The 15,480-nt window shown below is 43.0% G+C and overlaps 1 protein-coding gene across 1 annotated transcript in view; it reads right to left on the minus strand.

Annotated features, from left to right (window-relative positions):
• LOC124794967 (protein slit-like) overlaps positions 1 to 15,480 on the minus strand; it is an 807,859-nt gene that overhangs the window by 182,458 nt on the left and 609,921 nt on the right. The window contains 1 exon segment of the mRNA XM_047258696.1: positions 5,062 to 5,133. Within this exon segment, the coding sequence (XP_047114652.1) occupies positions 5,062 to 5,133 (72 nt within the window).

Here is a 15,480-nt window from a genome sequence, read left to right on the forward strand (position 1 = left end):
TCTACAAGGAAACCTAAATCGGGCAAGGTAGAAGAATCTTTTTACTCATTCGCTAAGTGTACAAGTTACGTGGGTCGACAACATATTCCTGTCATGTGACGCACATGCCGCCACCAGTGTCGTATAGATTATATCAGACGTGTTTTCCCGTGGAGGAATCGGTTGGCCTATGACCTTGCGATCAAATGTTTTCGATTCCCATTGGAGAGGCACGTCCCTTCGTCTACTAATCGCACGGTTTTGCGGTGCGGTCGCAAAACACATACACTAAACTTATTACAGTGAACAGAAACGTCAATGAACGAACGGACAGATCATAACTTTGCAAAATAAAGAAAGTAAAATTTTCAGTTGAGGGAAGACTTGAACCAAGGACCTCTCGCTCCGCAGCTACTCACGCTAACCACGGGACCACGGCGCTGCTGAGCTAGCATTCAGTTGCATATCTTCCATATGGACTACTCAGTTTGTATATTTTACTAATTTTTTTCACGGTTTCACACAACTTCTTCCTGTTTCCTCGATTGATCTGTGTTCAGTTTCTCATGGCCTATCCACTGTGCCAACTTATAACTAAATCTGAGGGGGGTGCGATGGGGAGGTTCCCTTGTAAGTTCTAGGGGACTGATGATCTCAGATGTGAAGTCCCATAGTGCTCAGAGCCATTTTACAAGTTGACCCCTCACAACCTCACTGATGTCGATGATGAAGGGAGGTTCATCATTCCATCCCATAACGTGATATTATCCTGGACAATTTTCAGAACTGGCCTGTGTGTCCAATGGCGTGTGTCGAGAGACGCATAAGCTGTTCCGCTGTTAGCAAATACAGTGTTAACATAATTTTTTATCTCTTGACCAAATCGCCGGCCACTGTGGCCGAGCGGTTCTAGGAGCTTCAGTCTGGAACCGTGCTGCTGCTACGGTCGCAGGTTCGAATCCTGCCTCGGTCATGGATGTGTGTGATGTTCTTAGGTTAGTTAGGTTTAGGTCTAAGGGACTGATGACCTCAGATGTTAAGTCCCATATTGCTCAGAGCCATTTTTTTCCTGACCAAATCCTTTTAGATTACTGATTTCGACCCTGTAAGGGGGTCATCTTCAAATAAATGTATTGTGCAGGACAACCATGCGGTGTCACGAAGTGACAGTGACTTGAAAATGACCGCTGTGATGGTAATCTAAAAACGTGAGTGTTGTTGCGTCTGGAAATAGAAACTGTTTTAACAGATGTACCAATGACGATTGTCTCCTAACGACAGAACTGTCGTACTTCATGAAATACAAACTGGAAGTTACTGTATGGAGTGTATCAATGGGAACCGAAAATTGTCGCTCAAGGCTTGTTGTTTCGCTGGCGCCAGTTCCCCTTGAAGCCGGGGTGTCGTGTACCGAGGCCATAAAGACGGACGGCCGGTCGGCGAGCAGTTCGCGTGTGGGAGACGGCGCGATCGCACGCGATAGCTTGTTTTACACGTGTCATTTGACGGGTAACGCGTTGTGTCCACTACTGTAAATGTCCCGAAATTGACGCTTCGCAGGTCATGCGACGCGATGCTGTCGCTCGGCTGTCAGCCGTTGGAAACGAGGCCGTAGCGTTACACACCCCCTGGCGTGCTGCTGTGAGCCTAGATCAATTATCACAGGGTTTATTTTACCAACGAAATTAGGGGGTCAAAGATTTTCCCAAGTCCAGATCGCATCGTCCAACAGTCTAGAACAAAATGTGGATTTATTCCGGTTTATTGCTGAAATTCCTGAGACCACTTGTTTGACAATAATCACGGCCCTATAGTGACTTTTTTTCTACTCTACCCGTTACTGCTCGCTAGGACTCGTTCTCTTCTAGACTGCTTACGTTATTGTGTAGTGTAGCTGCGGAATTTTTTCTAAGTCATTACTATGACGACTTGTTTCATAGTGCCTTTTTTCCTTATTAATTGGTTCTTCCGCCGCTTCTTGCAGGACACCATAATAATAAATGAAAAGCACAATACTGTGTATGATATAGAGGATTAATTTGTTTAGTTAACAGGTTTTCGGCTTACAAGCCATTATCAGGCTTTCACTGACTACCGTCGGCAGAGAAGTTCCTATATTTGTAAAAGATGCTGCGCACTTACAATGAGGCACAAGCACACAGTAAATGTCATCTTTGATGGTACGATGGTAATACAATTAAAAAGGTATAAAGGTCAACAATATGTAAGGAGAGAAAACCAGAAAAACATTAATACTAAACTAAAAACAATATCTTTATAATAATTTACATGAAATTAACGATCCCGATAAAATAAAATTAGTGCTTGATAAGACTGCTAAAGAATAGCTTGAAGAGATATTATATATGGATAGTGATACAGAAATTGAGTAAAAGATAGAATTGGCAACTGTTATATTATAATATAGGTCCTATATAGGCAATAACAGTAAAATAAAAATCATTTAATGTAAGAAAATGGAGAATTAGAAAGGAACACACAGCGTGGGAAGCAAAGAGAGCTGTGAGGATTAAGCGAACTTTGAAAGTGGGAAAGTTTTGAGCTGTATTTGGTCAGTTAATAATAAATCAACATTGTTGGCCAGATGTTTGATGATTTCCAGGGCTTCCAATAGGCTGACTAATTGGACTTATTTTGCTATGTTGCTGGTCGTATGCCATGAAATGCCATCACTTTCATTTCATCTAAAATTTTAATTTGTATTCTAAGGCTTTCTGTCGCAACTAATAAACTCCCATCTGTAGGCAATCTTCAATCTCTACGATCAGCGTTAGATCATTTGCTTATAGGGTTGCATTTAAACTAATGTCACGAGCTAAAAATAGTAGTTTTTTATTCACCATTTTCCGTTTACTGATCACTTCATCTACGTATATATTGAAGAGTGTTGTGAAAATACAGCATCCTTGTTTTATCCCTTTTCTGTGTCCATTGGCTTTGTGATTATGTTTCCCATATCTACAGTTATTTCGGTGTTTGTGTATTGACTGTTAATAGCAGTTACGAGATGAGATGGATAACATTGTTCAGACATTTTATGCCACACCATTTCTCTGTTGACAATAACAGCAAGACAGGTTTCCTTAGTGAATTCTCTTCTCTTTTCTGTAACTTGTTGCGGAGAGGCTGAAATGTGTAATAAAATTTTTGCAAAGCGGTCATGCCTTTCCCTAAGGCAATGTATCTACTTTGCGTAAAATAGCATTGTTTTTTCAAAAAAGCTATGTCAACCACTGGAGAATATGAAGATGTCAATACTGTATGCACCAGCGGAAAAATTAACCTATCGGAGCAAAAAAGAAGGCGAATATGCTCCTGTTTAAATGAATCTGCAAAGTGGGACACCAGCGCCTCTTTCTAGCTTCCTCGGCACCTTTAAAAATTTTCCCAAAATTTTGACATTCCAACATATTCACGCTCTTTATAACAACTAAACTCTCTGTCCTACTTGCTCTCCTAACAGTAATTCGCTCACAGTCACTAGGCGATCGCACATACCCATCCACTCCCACTTGCCCAACTCACTGTCATTATCGCTTTGTGCCTCTGTTACTGTCTCCTGTCTCTCAGCCGCGGTCTACTTCCTTCTGTCTTACTAATACTGTCCCCTCTATCAGTGTCACTGTTTTCCGCTTGCTCTATCTTCCCGCTACTATATCATTCATTTCTTCTCACTGCTGCTGTCTTTTCTCCCTGTCGCTATCTTTCTCTTCCTCGTTGTCAATTTAATAGACTCTGTCTCTTACTATCACTGTCTCTCAATCACTTCTACATTCTCCTTCTCAATATTCCTCTCCCACTGGCACTCTCTCCTTTAATCTTTTCCTACCATTGTTCTGTAAGTGTCAACTATGCTCCACTGTCCCTGTGTTCCTCCCTTTCTCTCACACTGCCATTGTCGCCTTCGCTCTTTCTATACCACAACCACTACCTACTATCTTACAATATTTATTAATTTTCCGTCTCTTTCCAAAAGCCACTGTTCTCTTTTCTCTCACCATAAAAAAGCGCGAATGTGTTCGCATACCAAAATTTCTGGGGACGCTTTTCAAGGTGCTGAGGATGGTAGGATGAGGTAGGCGGTCCCCAGCTTTTCAGCCAGAGTCTTTTAAACATGAGAATATTAGCGATTTTTATGCTCTGATACAGCATTTTTCCGCTGGTTTCCTTCTTTTCCCTGCCAAAGCAGGGCATGTCATTCATACAAAAGAACTTTCAATTAAATTTTGATAGTTTATTTATGTGAAATGGAAATAACGTAAAATTTATTTTACACCTTCGACTGGATTTTACTTCAACAAAAATTTTGCATGTGCTTCATTACTACAACACGGGGCTCCCAGAATCCTTCTGATGATAACAGAGATACTTTACAGCATATTTCTCCGTGCTTTGTCACTGTATGATCTACGTTTTCGTCTCATACCGCTTTTTACGTGTGTATTTTACGTGTACAGGTAGGGTGATTTGAATCTCAGTATCTCGGAAACGGATACAAATACCAAGAAAATTTTCAAGGTCGTTCGAGATCGGGACCTTATGAATATATTACAAAAAGCTCAGCCATTTGCTGTGCGTAGCTGTCTCGGAATCCGCGACTTGGTTTTGGTACGAAAAAGTGGTAAAAAGCCTTTTTCGGGTTTTATAAGGCACCGCCAGTGAACTAATGATTCATCCTTAAAGTCCACCATAGACCATATCAGGAGCAAAAAGACCCAACCGATTTTCCCCTTTTGTCTAAGCAGGAATAAGTATGTAATATTCACACTTTGACCCTCTACTGTAAGATACTTACAATACGACGATCTTTCTGTTGCATATACAAATCATTTTTAGCCCAAAGGATATCCAAAACACTTGACACTACCTTTCTATCACTGATAGAACCCGGGGTCTATGCCCAGGTAGAATCCCGTTTTTATGAGGTAGTACGTGCTGTCTCATGGGTACCGACTGCATCTTATTTTTCTAGTAGAGTAGAATCTTTAAACAGTTTTTGAAGTATTTAAGTGTGGTTCTGATATGACAAAGTGTGCGAAATAGTGTAGGCTGAACACTTACAGTGTCTTTAGCGCAGGGATGCCTCTCAGTGTCTTCCGTCCGATAATCTCCAGCTGATTGTGGCTGAGGTCCCTGAAACAAGAGAAAGATTTCACTGAATGAAATTTAACACAGCTTTTGATTCCAGAATTATTGATTGGTCACAGAAATAAATCGTCCGAGGACTGTACTGTCACACAATAAAATTAGTAATTTCGTAACAGAAACTATTAAAACAAATTGTATTACCATGTAGGGAATTTAGTCTCTAGCTGACAATTGCGTACGTCGTAAGAAATTACAAATTTGTATTACGTGACCGTGCAGTCCTCGGCACAAACTGTCAATACAGTGGAAAATGACTCTTAACTGAATCGAAACCAAAAGTGTAAATAAAACTACTACGTAACGTTAACTAAAGCATTTTATTACAGTGGACCAAAGCGTAGTGTTGCTGCGGGATATCGTGCCTGTTCGCCGGTTGAGGTGCGGCAGTATTTAAGTGACTCCTGATTTGCTGCAGCTAACCACTGTGATAGTCCAAATCATTCTGCGGCGACTCAGCACTCGTTGTTTCCCACAGCGATGGACTCTGTTGAGGGCGGTTTCCCGCAGTTCGAGGTTACTCATGTGCACAACTTGTGTTCAAGTCAACTGATCCAAGAGGGTACAGTGTAGCGGATGACTTAAGTGACTCCAGAAAGCGCTGCAGTGGTCGTTGTGTATTGGCGAGTCAGACCTCTGTGAGAGGTTGGAGGAATCAACCTAACAGCAGCAAAGACTTGGATTTACGAAGACGACGATGGGTTTGAGAACATGTTATCCAATCTGAGCCTTAAACAATGATCATTACAAAATCTGCTATTAAATAATACTTGTTTATTCTACGCTCAGTTTCGAAATACGGCAGAACTGGACATAGTTCGTAAGAAGTGCATAGAGTTATCTGAAGGAACAACGGGGGGGGGGTCTGTATAATACCATAACCGTATTATATCGTGAAATACGATCTTTACAGATCAAAGTGATATTAACCACGTGTTCATGATTATAAAGTGTAACGTTGTGGAAGCAAATAATAATGCTACATACATAACGCTTGAGTTTAGAGACTTCCTTGTTTCTTCAGCTTATACAGGGTTATTACAAATGATTGAATCTATTTCACAGCTCTACAATAACTTTATTATTTGGGATATTTTCACAATGCTTTGCACACACATACAAAAACTCAACAAGTTTTTTTAGGCATTCACAAATGTTCGATATGTGCCCCTGTAGTGATTCGGCAGACATCAAGCCGATAATGAAGTTCCTCCCACACTCGGCGCAGCATGTCCCCATCAATGAGTTCGAAAGCATCGTTGATGCGAGCTCGCAGTTCTGGCACGTTTCTTGGTAGAGGAGGTTTAAACACTGAATCTTTCACATAACCCCACAAAAAGAAATCGCATGGGGTTAAGTCGGGAGAGCGTGGAGGCCATGACATGAATTGCTGATCAGGATCTCCACCACGACCGATCCATCGGTTTTCCAATCTCCTGTTTAAGAAATGCCGAACATCATGATGGAAGTGCAGTGGAGCACCATCCTGTTGAAAGATGAAGTCGGCGCTGTCGGTCTCCAGTTGTGGCATGCGCCAATTTTCCAGCATGTCCAGATATACGTGTCCTGTAACGTTTTTTTCGCAGAAGAAAAATGGGCCGTAAACTTTAAACCGTGAGGCATCCAGAAGCTTTAAACTGCGCATACCATCGCCGAATGGAGTTAGCAGTTGGTGGATCTTTGTTGAACTTCGTCCTGAAGTGTCGTTGCACTGTTATGACTGACTGATGTGAGTGCATTTCAAGCACGACATACGCTTTCTCGGCTCCTGTCGCCATTTTGTCTCACTGCGCTCTCGAGCGCTCTGGCGGCAGAAACCTGAAGTGCCGCTTCAGCCGAACAAAACTTTATGAGTTTTTCTACATATCTGTATTGTGTCGTGACCATATGTCAATGAATGGAGCTACAGTGAATTTATGAAATCGCTTCAATCATTTGTAATAGCCCTGTATGTGTATGTGTTGTCGTTATTGTGGTTTTCAGTCCAGATACTGGGTTGATGCAGCTCTCCATGCTACTCTATCCTGTGCAAACCTCTTCATCTCCGAGTAACTGCTACAACCTACATCCTTCTGAATCTGCTTAGTGCATTCATCTCTTGGTTCCCCTCTAGATTTTTACCCTCCACGCTTCCCTCCAATATTAAATTGGTGATCCCTTGATGCCTCAGAACTTGTCCTACCAACCGATCCCTTCTTTTAGTCAGGTATATATATAGGTATACGAGGGTGGTTTGAAAAGTTCTCGGAATCACCACGAGAGGTCAGAGCTAGCGCAACGAGTCGTTTACGTGACATTCATTGGACAGTTGACTGTAAACACATGCCACGTCAGTGCTCTTGGAAGAGAGCTGTGTGGCGGTGACGTGGCTCTGTTGTTTGTTGTTGTTCCCGCGTAGTGATTTGCGAAGATGGAAAAAATCGAGATTCGAGCAGTGATTAAGTAGCTCGTAAAGAAAGATATGGAAGCAAAGGACATTCATGCCGATTTCCAGAATACACTGGGGGACTCTGCTCTTTCATTTTCAGCTGTTGCCGAGTGGACGAATGAATCTAAATTTGGTCGGGAGAGCTTAGATGATTGGTCTGCCATGATGTGTCACTACTCCAGAAATCATTGCAAAAGTGCACAAAATGGTGATCGCGGATCGCCGATTGAAAGTGCGTGAAATAGCTCAGGCTCGACAGATGTCATCTGTAAGGATATATCATATTTTAACTGAAGAATTAGAAATGAAAAAATTATCTGTAAGAAGGGTGTCGCGACTCTTGACGCGCGCCCACACGCATGTGCTGTCGCCATGGCAAAATTACACGAACTAAGACATTAATTGTTGCCACACCCGCCTTATTTACCTGATATGGCTCCGTCAGACGTCTCTCTCTTCCAAAAACTGAAAATTGTTCTTGGTGGACGAAGATTCACTTCACATGAAGAATTGATAGCCGGAGTTGACAACTATTTTGCAGGCCTGGAAGAAACTCATTTTCGAGATGGGATCAAGGCACTGGAACATCGGTGGACCAAGTTCTTTGCATTGAAAAATAAAATAGTTTCAGTGATGTAAGTACTTTTTTTCTATTCCGTTTCGAGAACTTTACGACCCACCCTCGTATATATAAGGTGCAATTTGTATAAGTGCAGATATTTCTGTGGGTGACTGAAGACGATGTACTGAAAAACATTACGTCAGTATTTATGTCATCTGCTGACTAATAATTATAGCTGTTACAATTTGTATGTTTTTACGTTGGGTAGAACCTCCCGGCCTATGTGGAAATACAAGCCATTAATACTTACTTTCCCCTTGGGAGCAGTCAGGTGTTGCAGAGTCGATGCGTGGAGCCAAAACAGTTAGCCTATACTGAAAGGTATACTCAGTTTTATATATTAAAAGTCTACTGATCAAAACTATGAGAAAAGTTCCTGTGATGACATATCCTGAAACCAATGCCTGCTGTCATACGGGCCGCTGAAGATCTGCAGTGCACAGCCTGCATTCTATTTACAGATAACGCAGGATTTTCAAGAGGTTGCGTAGTAAATTACCACAATACACAGATATGAATAGGTGCCAATCTCCCGGCAATCGTGAAATTGAGGCATCAGGATCCCTTCAGTACCAATGTAAGGGGAGGAATTGTTGATGACGGACTTATAGGTCCATGTGTCACAGATTTCTGCACGATATATTACCAATGCTATTGGAGAACTTTATTCTTGCAGAATACGAACGACTATGGTTTTTGCACGACAGGGCACCACCAAATTTTCTACGAATCCTGAAACAGTACCTCACGGTAACTTTTCATGGCCAACGGACTGGCCACGGAGGTCGGCTAGCGTGGCCGACTCATTCACTGGGCCCGAATCCGATGGATTTCTGGCTATTAGGGACTTCTAAAGACATTAATGTATACCCAACCCTTCGACGACGTGCAACATTACAGGAGCATGTGATACACGCATATGACAGATCCGAAATGAGCCAGGTATATTAGAAAAAGCGCCTTATTCACTGCGAAGAAGGGCTGAAGGACGTGTCAGGATGAGCGGTAACCACTTTGTGCACTGCCTACAGTGTCTGCTTCAACATGACAGACAGATGGGAATGAGAGAATAGACTGAAAAAGTTCCAAAAGTTCTGGCTGCAGCTGACAGAGGTACGAGAAGTGTGCTCAGCAACCACTGCAGAGATTATCATCCTGTTTTGACTAATAGATAGGTCGATTCACGAGGAATGTCGTGTACATGATTGTTATAAATATTTCGTGGAAACTGGCTGAACTATCATGAATTAAAGACCAGCGACACTATGAAAACGATCGCATTGACATCTAGTTACGCAGCTGCCGCAACTCCAGATAAATTCGAGGCTTGAGCAAAAACAGACTGCTGATTTGTTGGTAAACCGCTTTACCTCAAAACTGAAAGGTCCTGGCCAGACCAAGGATTTTTCACTCTCCTTTAACCTAGCATTTACCTCTCAAAGATGTGGATGATCAGAAGCGAAACGTGGCTTGGAGTCCATGTTAAATTGTAGGCCTCATTTTTAAAATTACACTGGAACTCGGGTTTGATGGGCTACTGCGGCCTTAGTAATGGAAACTCTTAGGACTGAATCCCAGGTGGACCACGAATTCTTTTCTCTTTCTTCTTCAACCTAGCAACCACTTCTCATTGATATGGAGATTCGCCACAAACGGAACTGTTGATCGCCTTTTACCAGTTGGATAACTGGATAAGGGGGTGCAATTCACCAACATGATGTCCAATTTAAATACTTACACGAGGACATTGAGCTACTCGAAAGAATCTATACATATATTGCCCTTCTATACATGTTACGGTTAAAGTTCTTTTTCTGCCTAAACCCAGGTACTACTGTAGAGTTTTTCATAATGTTTTTCACAAATGGATACAATGATTCACATGGAAGATTGGTGTGTATTATTTATAACCACTTGGTGCAAAATGGCTGAACTATGATGAATTACAGTCCCCAGCTACGTTTTTCCGTCTATGTGAAATCTGCTCTCGGCAATTACCGCATGGATTTTGTTTCTCGCGCCGCACTGTGCGACCACCCTGTCGACGAATGAGCGCCAAGGAGTCTTTGATGCACGGCTCGCTTTGTTAGCGTGTTGCGGTCGAGCAGTCCGCTCACGCCTTTAGGCGTTGCAGTACGCCGGCAAGTGTCGTGTGTTGCTTTAATCGCTTAATTTGTGTGATAGTAATCATACTCAGTTACCTAGCGTTGTTCCCTGATATCATCAGTCCACGCACTGTCCCTTCACCAAAATTGTCGCTACGAGACAAGTCGTCCGTCCGGCCATAGATACAGCATCCAGTGCTACCCGTGCGAGGCCGGGGCGGATCGCTAGGAGAATAACACAGGGTGGCGCATGAAAAACCAGCTTCGATGACTAGACTGCTCATTGTTGCCCGTGAATTTTCATATATTGTTCTAAAGCCGTTGCGTCTATGTTTCGTATTGGCAGTACGAAAACCATTGCAACTTGGTTAAGACGTTTGAAGCAAATATTTAAGCGAAATGTATCCTCTTCAAGAAAAAATCGCAGTAGTGAGGCGTACGTGTCTACCGCTTCGTGACATAGATTGCAAAGAAGTTTCCTGCATTTACATACCAGCAATGATCGATACACAAAATATGGTGACAAAGTGGCATACTACAGGGTCAGTTGCAAACGGAAAAAGAATCGAGCCCTATCCGTTGTCACACCTTCTGTGATCACAGATATTCGAGGATGAATGGTTCTGAGTCCAAACAAGTCGACACGTAAACTGTCACAACAAGTGAACGTTTCACATAGGGTCTGTCTGTTGTGTATCACTTCATACACAACAGTATGCAGAGATGGATTACAGAACGTTAAAGCAACTATCGTCGTAAGAAAGCTGGCGCAGAAATGGTTAGTGAACAAGTAACACAGCAAACAGAAGATTTAGAACTTGTATTTCTCCAACCGTATGAAGACTTGTTATAAATAATGCAACACGAAATAGAGTACAGTTACCATACTGTCAACGACGGGGCTCCTTGAGGCAGCACGAGCTATGGTATCGAAGCTAAGTGGCTCCAAATGCGATTGGGTGAGCGGCTGCCGCCGGCTGTCCGATGGTGCGGTAGCATAGGGCACTCTTGGTACTTAGCCTCTGGAGGTGTGGCTTTGCAGATGTGCTTCATTGAGTTCGCCAGATTCTGCGCAACAGCTATTGGAATGACAGAAACTTGCTATACCATTACCAACTGTAGAGCGCCAGTGGGGTGGTATCAACCTGATGCCAAGTTGTTAACATATTTTACGCCGTACAGGAATGACGCTCTACAAAATTATGTGTGTCCAAGAACCGAAGGAGGAAGGCAACGGAAAATATGTGCGTTACTGTACCTGGCTATGTCTAACAATTGCGAGTGGAATGTTGGATCTGCTGCTGAATTTCATGAGTGATGCACCTGGTTCAGTCCGACAGTAGATGTGAACTCCTAAAACTCCAGATACTCCTCAACAAATAGTCCCTACACGATTAATGAGGAACCTCTTAATGGCGAAAAAATCGGTCTGTGGTGTGCCGTGTTATCAAGTCCGATTGTGCGTCCCATACTTTTTGCAACAACAGTAAACACTGCTGTGTATATGCAATCTTTGAGGAATTTTACTCACAGATAACATACGTAATCTGTCTAAACCGGATGGAGTGACCTGTCACATTTCACACGAGTCAGTTTGACGAAATCACAGAGGAAACGATTGTCAGCAAAGGACTGTGGCCGCCGCATTTGCCGAACCAAACCACATGTGGCTCTTATCCGTGGGGCAGTGTACAGGGAAAAGTGTACACAAATAACACAATAACCTTCGAAGACATGAAGGATAATATTCGTATTGAAAGTTTTAGAACTGATGCGGTAGAGTTGCGCAAAGTGGTAGGACGCACGCAGAATCACATTGAAGCCCAAGGGGGTTATTTTCAGCAACTAATGGAATGTAAAGAAAAAGACAAGTCCATTTAAGTAAATATAGACCTTTGCATTAGCTTACTTGCTATTTCTTTGTTATCTAATTATTATATGTTTATCTATTTGTTGTCGCAACTGCTCGTAGCAGTCAACAATTCGTACGTGATTGGCGAGCAGTCTGTACTCGGGATCCGTTTTTCGTACGGCAATCTGTACTAATGGCAAAATGATTCAAATGGCTCTAAGCACTATGGAACTTGACATCTGAGATCATCAGTCCCCTAGAACTTAGAACTACTTAAACCTAACTAACCTAAGGACATCACACACATCCATGCCCGAGGCAGGATTCGAACCTGCGACCGTAGGAGGCGCGCGGTTCCAGACTGAAGCGCCTAGAACCGGCCGGCTACTAACAGCAGCTTCTGGATTTATAAGTAAATATCTTTCTTACACCATGTCGAAACTGTGGAGCACAATTCAAAGCAAATGACAGTTACTTTAAGTGATACGTGGCCCTTGCGTTGGAAAAGCACATTTCTGGTGGAAAATTGCACTTTTTCTTAAACTCTTTAAATCTATAGATAATATTTTAAAACTTCCTGTTGGCAAGGAATAAATGGGGCTGACCTAACGGGCGAACCAAATAAACATGCAGCAAGAGACGTGCCTTCCTACAAAAGTATACAAACATACCATACTCTTCATACAAAAAAAGGTATGTCAATTATGAGTCTCCTGTGCCGAATGTCCTTTTCTTCAGACAAGATCAGCACGACGTTCAACTTTAATGTTGACAGACTTTCTCAGTAGAGACCTTGTCCGCGTTACCTTTATATCAGGCGTACCACCCAATATGGCCGCAGCAGCTAATAAGGAATTACGGCGTGACCCATACGCCTATAAACGTCGCCCGTGTAGGTGTCCACGGGGCAGATCGAATTCTATTTACACTGCGCCTTATAGAAAGCTCACTAATACTGGGTCGGTGCGGTGATGTACGGAGCTCAGCCGGTCCGTATCTTTGTTCATCGTCGCCCCCCTGTTGAATATGTATTAATTTAACGAGCGCGCCCGGGAAGATGACTGGCTGTTTTACTGTGGCTTTATTACGATTTATGGGCGCCTCGCCGGCCGGCCACGTGTGGGCGACGGCTCTCTAAATCCCGGGGACAATTAAAAGCGATGTCGGCACGCGGGCCTAATAAGCTGTTGAATATGCGCCGACACCACCCGGCTGCCCCGCTACTCAACAGGTGCCCGCGGACACAGTAGCGGCGCTCGGATTATCTCTTCGCGGACGCTTTCAACTGTTGTTCCTACCCGATGGTAACTGCAGGGAAGGGGCTCAAGACTTATCGAACACGTCGTGGGTTTCTCGATTTTCCTCAGCAGGGCCTGGGCCCACAAATTTTGGGATGCTAGGCTCTCCCAGGTACAAGCCAGGAGAAATGTGTGTAGTAGAGGTTAAGGGTACTTTCTTTGAAGAAATGGGAAATACGGAAGCATCCGATCCCGCCCGTCTGCTTTGACCTATGACGTCACAAATATGGTGGAAACGACCATAAACCACGATTCCAATATGGCGCATATAAAGTCGTTACGTACACATTATGAGGACGAAAATACATCCAAAAATAAACACACACACACACACACACACACACACACACACACACACACACACACACACACGTTACACAAAAGCCTAATGACACTAACGGGACAAGTGCGGGAAACAGGGGTTTTTTGGGTGGAGACAAACTAAATGTAAACAAATTTAGACACCCACCCCCATACAAAACCACGCAAAACGACGAAAAAACAGACATCACGAAACTCCCCTAATACCACTAAATACAATATTATCTGGAATCAGACACTTCCCTTGACCCATATAGCTCAAAAAATCTCCCAACATTCACAGCCGCACGTTGGGATCGAACACTTCCCTTGACCTGTTATCCTTACGACATCTCCACATACAGCCGTCCCTGGTCCGAGACGCCGGAACTTTAAGTAAGCCTCATTTCTTCACGACATACTGAGCACTTCACGACTTCATCCAGAAATCCGAATAGTTGAAGAAATTTTATTAGAGACAACGCACTGTCCCCCATCATAGCCGACAACCGAAAACTGTTGACCCTGTCAGTCATATCCATACCTACCAAAGACATAAAAAAAGCAATTTACCAAAATTCACACACGACGCCACACTCGCAAACTAAACCAAAAACATCACCTAACACACCACCAGAGAGCACCACCGATCACATCAAAACGACACCTACAAACACGCCACACTCACAAACTAAATTCCGCGCCGTCGTGACGTCACACATCACAACAGCCTTACGTCACGGGTCAAAGCCGACGGGTGGGATCGGACGCTTCGGTCGACCCAAGAAATGTTTTAGACCGGCTGGTAACACCTATCAACGACCTCTTGGTAAGTTTTTGTGTGAAGATAGTCAACTGCGTGTTGAAGGCTACAGACTATACCTACGAGTTACAACATATTCACAATAAGATTCCACAGCAATCCAGGAAATACTTATTTTATTGTAATTCGGTAATCAATTTCGGTCAGGCCCAGAGTTGTAAAACTAGTGTAGGCTACCATGGACTGTCTTCAGTCAATATAGTCTGTGGTAGTTTTCCCAGTAGACTTGACCGGTTAAATGGCACTGAGCATTATGGGACTTAACATCTGAGGTCATCAGTCCCCTAGACTTAGAACTACTTAAACCTAACTAACCTAAGAACATCACACACATCCATGCCCGAGGTAGGATTCGAATCTGCGATCGTAGCGGTCGCGCGGTTTCCGACTGAAGCGCCTAGAACCGCTCGGCCACTGACGGTTAAGATCCTGCCCATGTTACCTGTACATTCGGTGTGTTGGGTACCTACCAGGCGTTACCTCGTTTTTATCGCTTTGTCTGGATACGCAACCAGTGTCTTAGTACATTCTCCTAGAAACCGGATATGGTGAACCGTCTAGAAACTGATTGAGGGTATATAAAGAACTGCGTATCAAGCGGAACATTTTTGCTCTACGTACTTATCCTCCTGTCTGTCTATTAAGGGGAGCCGGAGGTGCCTATGCTGCCCATGTTAAAATCACTAAGTTTGAGGAACATTTATGAATAAACTACCAAATATAAAAGTTTGAATTTTTTTTTACATATAGAGTGGTTTAGTATTGCAGTTATGACAGAGGGATTTTGGAGTATCTTTTCTAGTTTCCTTCCAATTATTTTTTTTATTAATGACCCAAATTTTTTTTACAATTAATTGCTTTATAATTAAACTGAAATGAAACTACTGAACATATTGCCAAATCGCTG

Source organism: Schistocerca piceifrons, chromosome 4, assembly GCF_021461385.2.
Source record: "Schistocerca piceifrons isolate TAMUIC-IGC-003096 chromosome 4, iqSchPice1.1, whole genome shotgun sequence".
Taxonomy (NCBI): Eukaryota; Metazoa; Arthropoda; class Insecta; order Orthoptera; family Acrididae; genus Schistocerca; species Schistocerca piceifrons.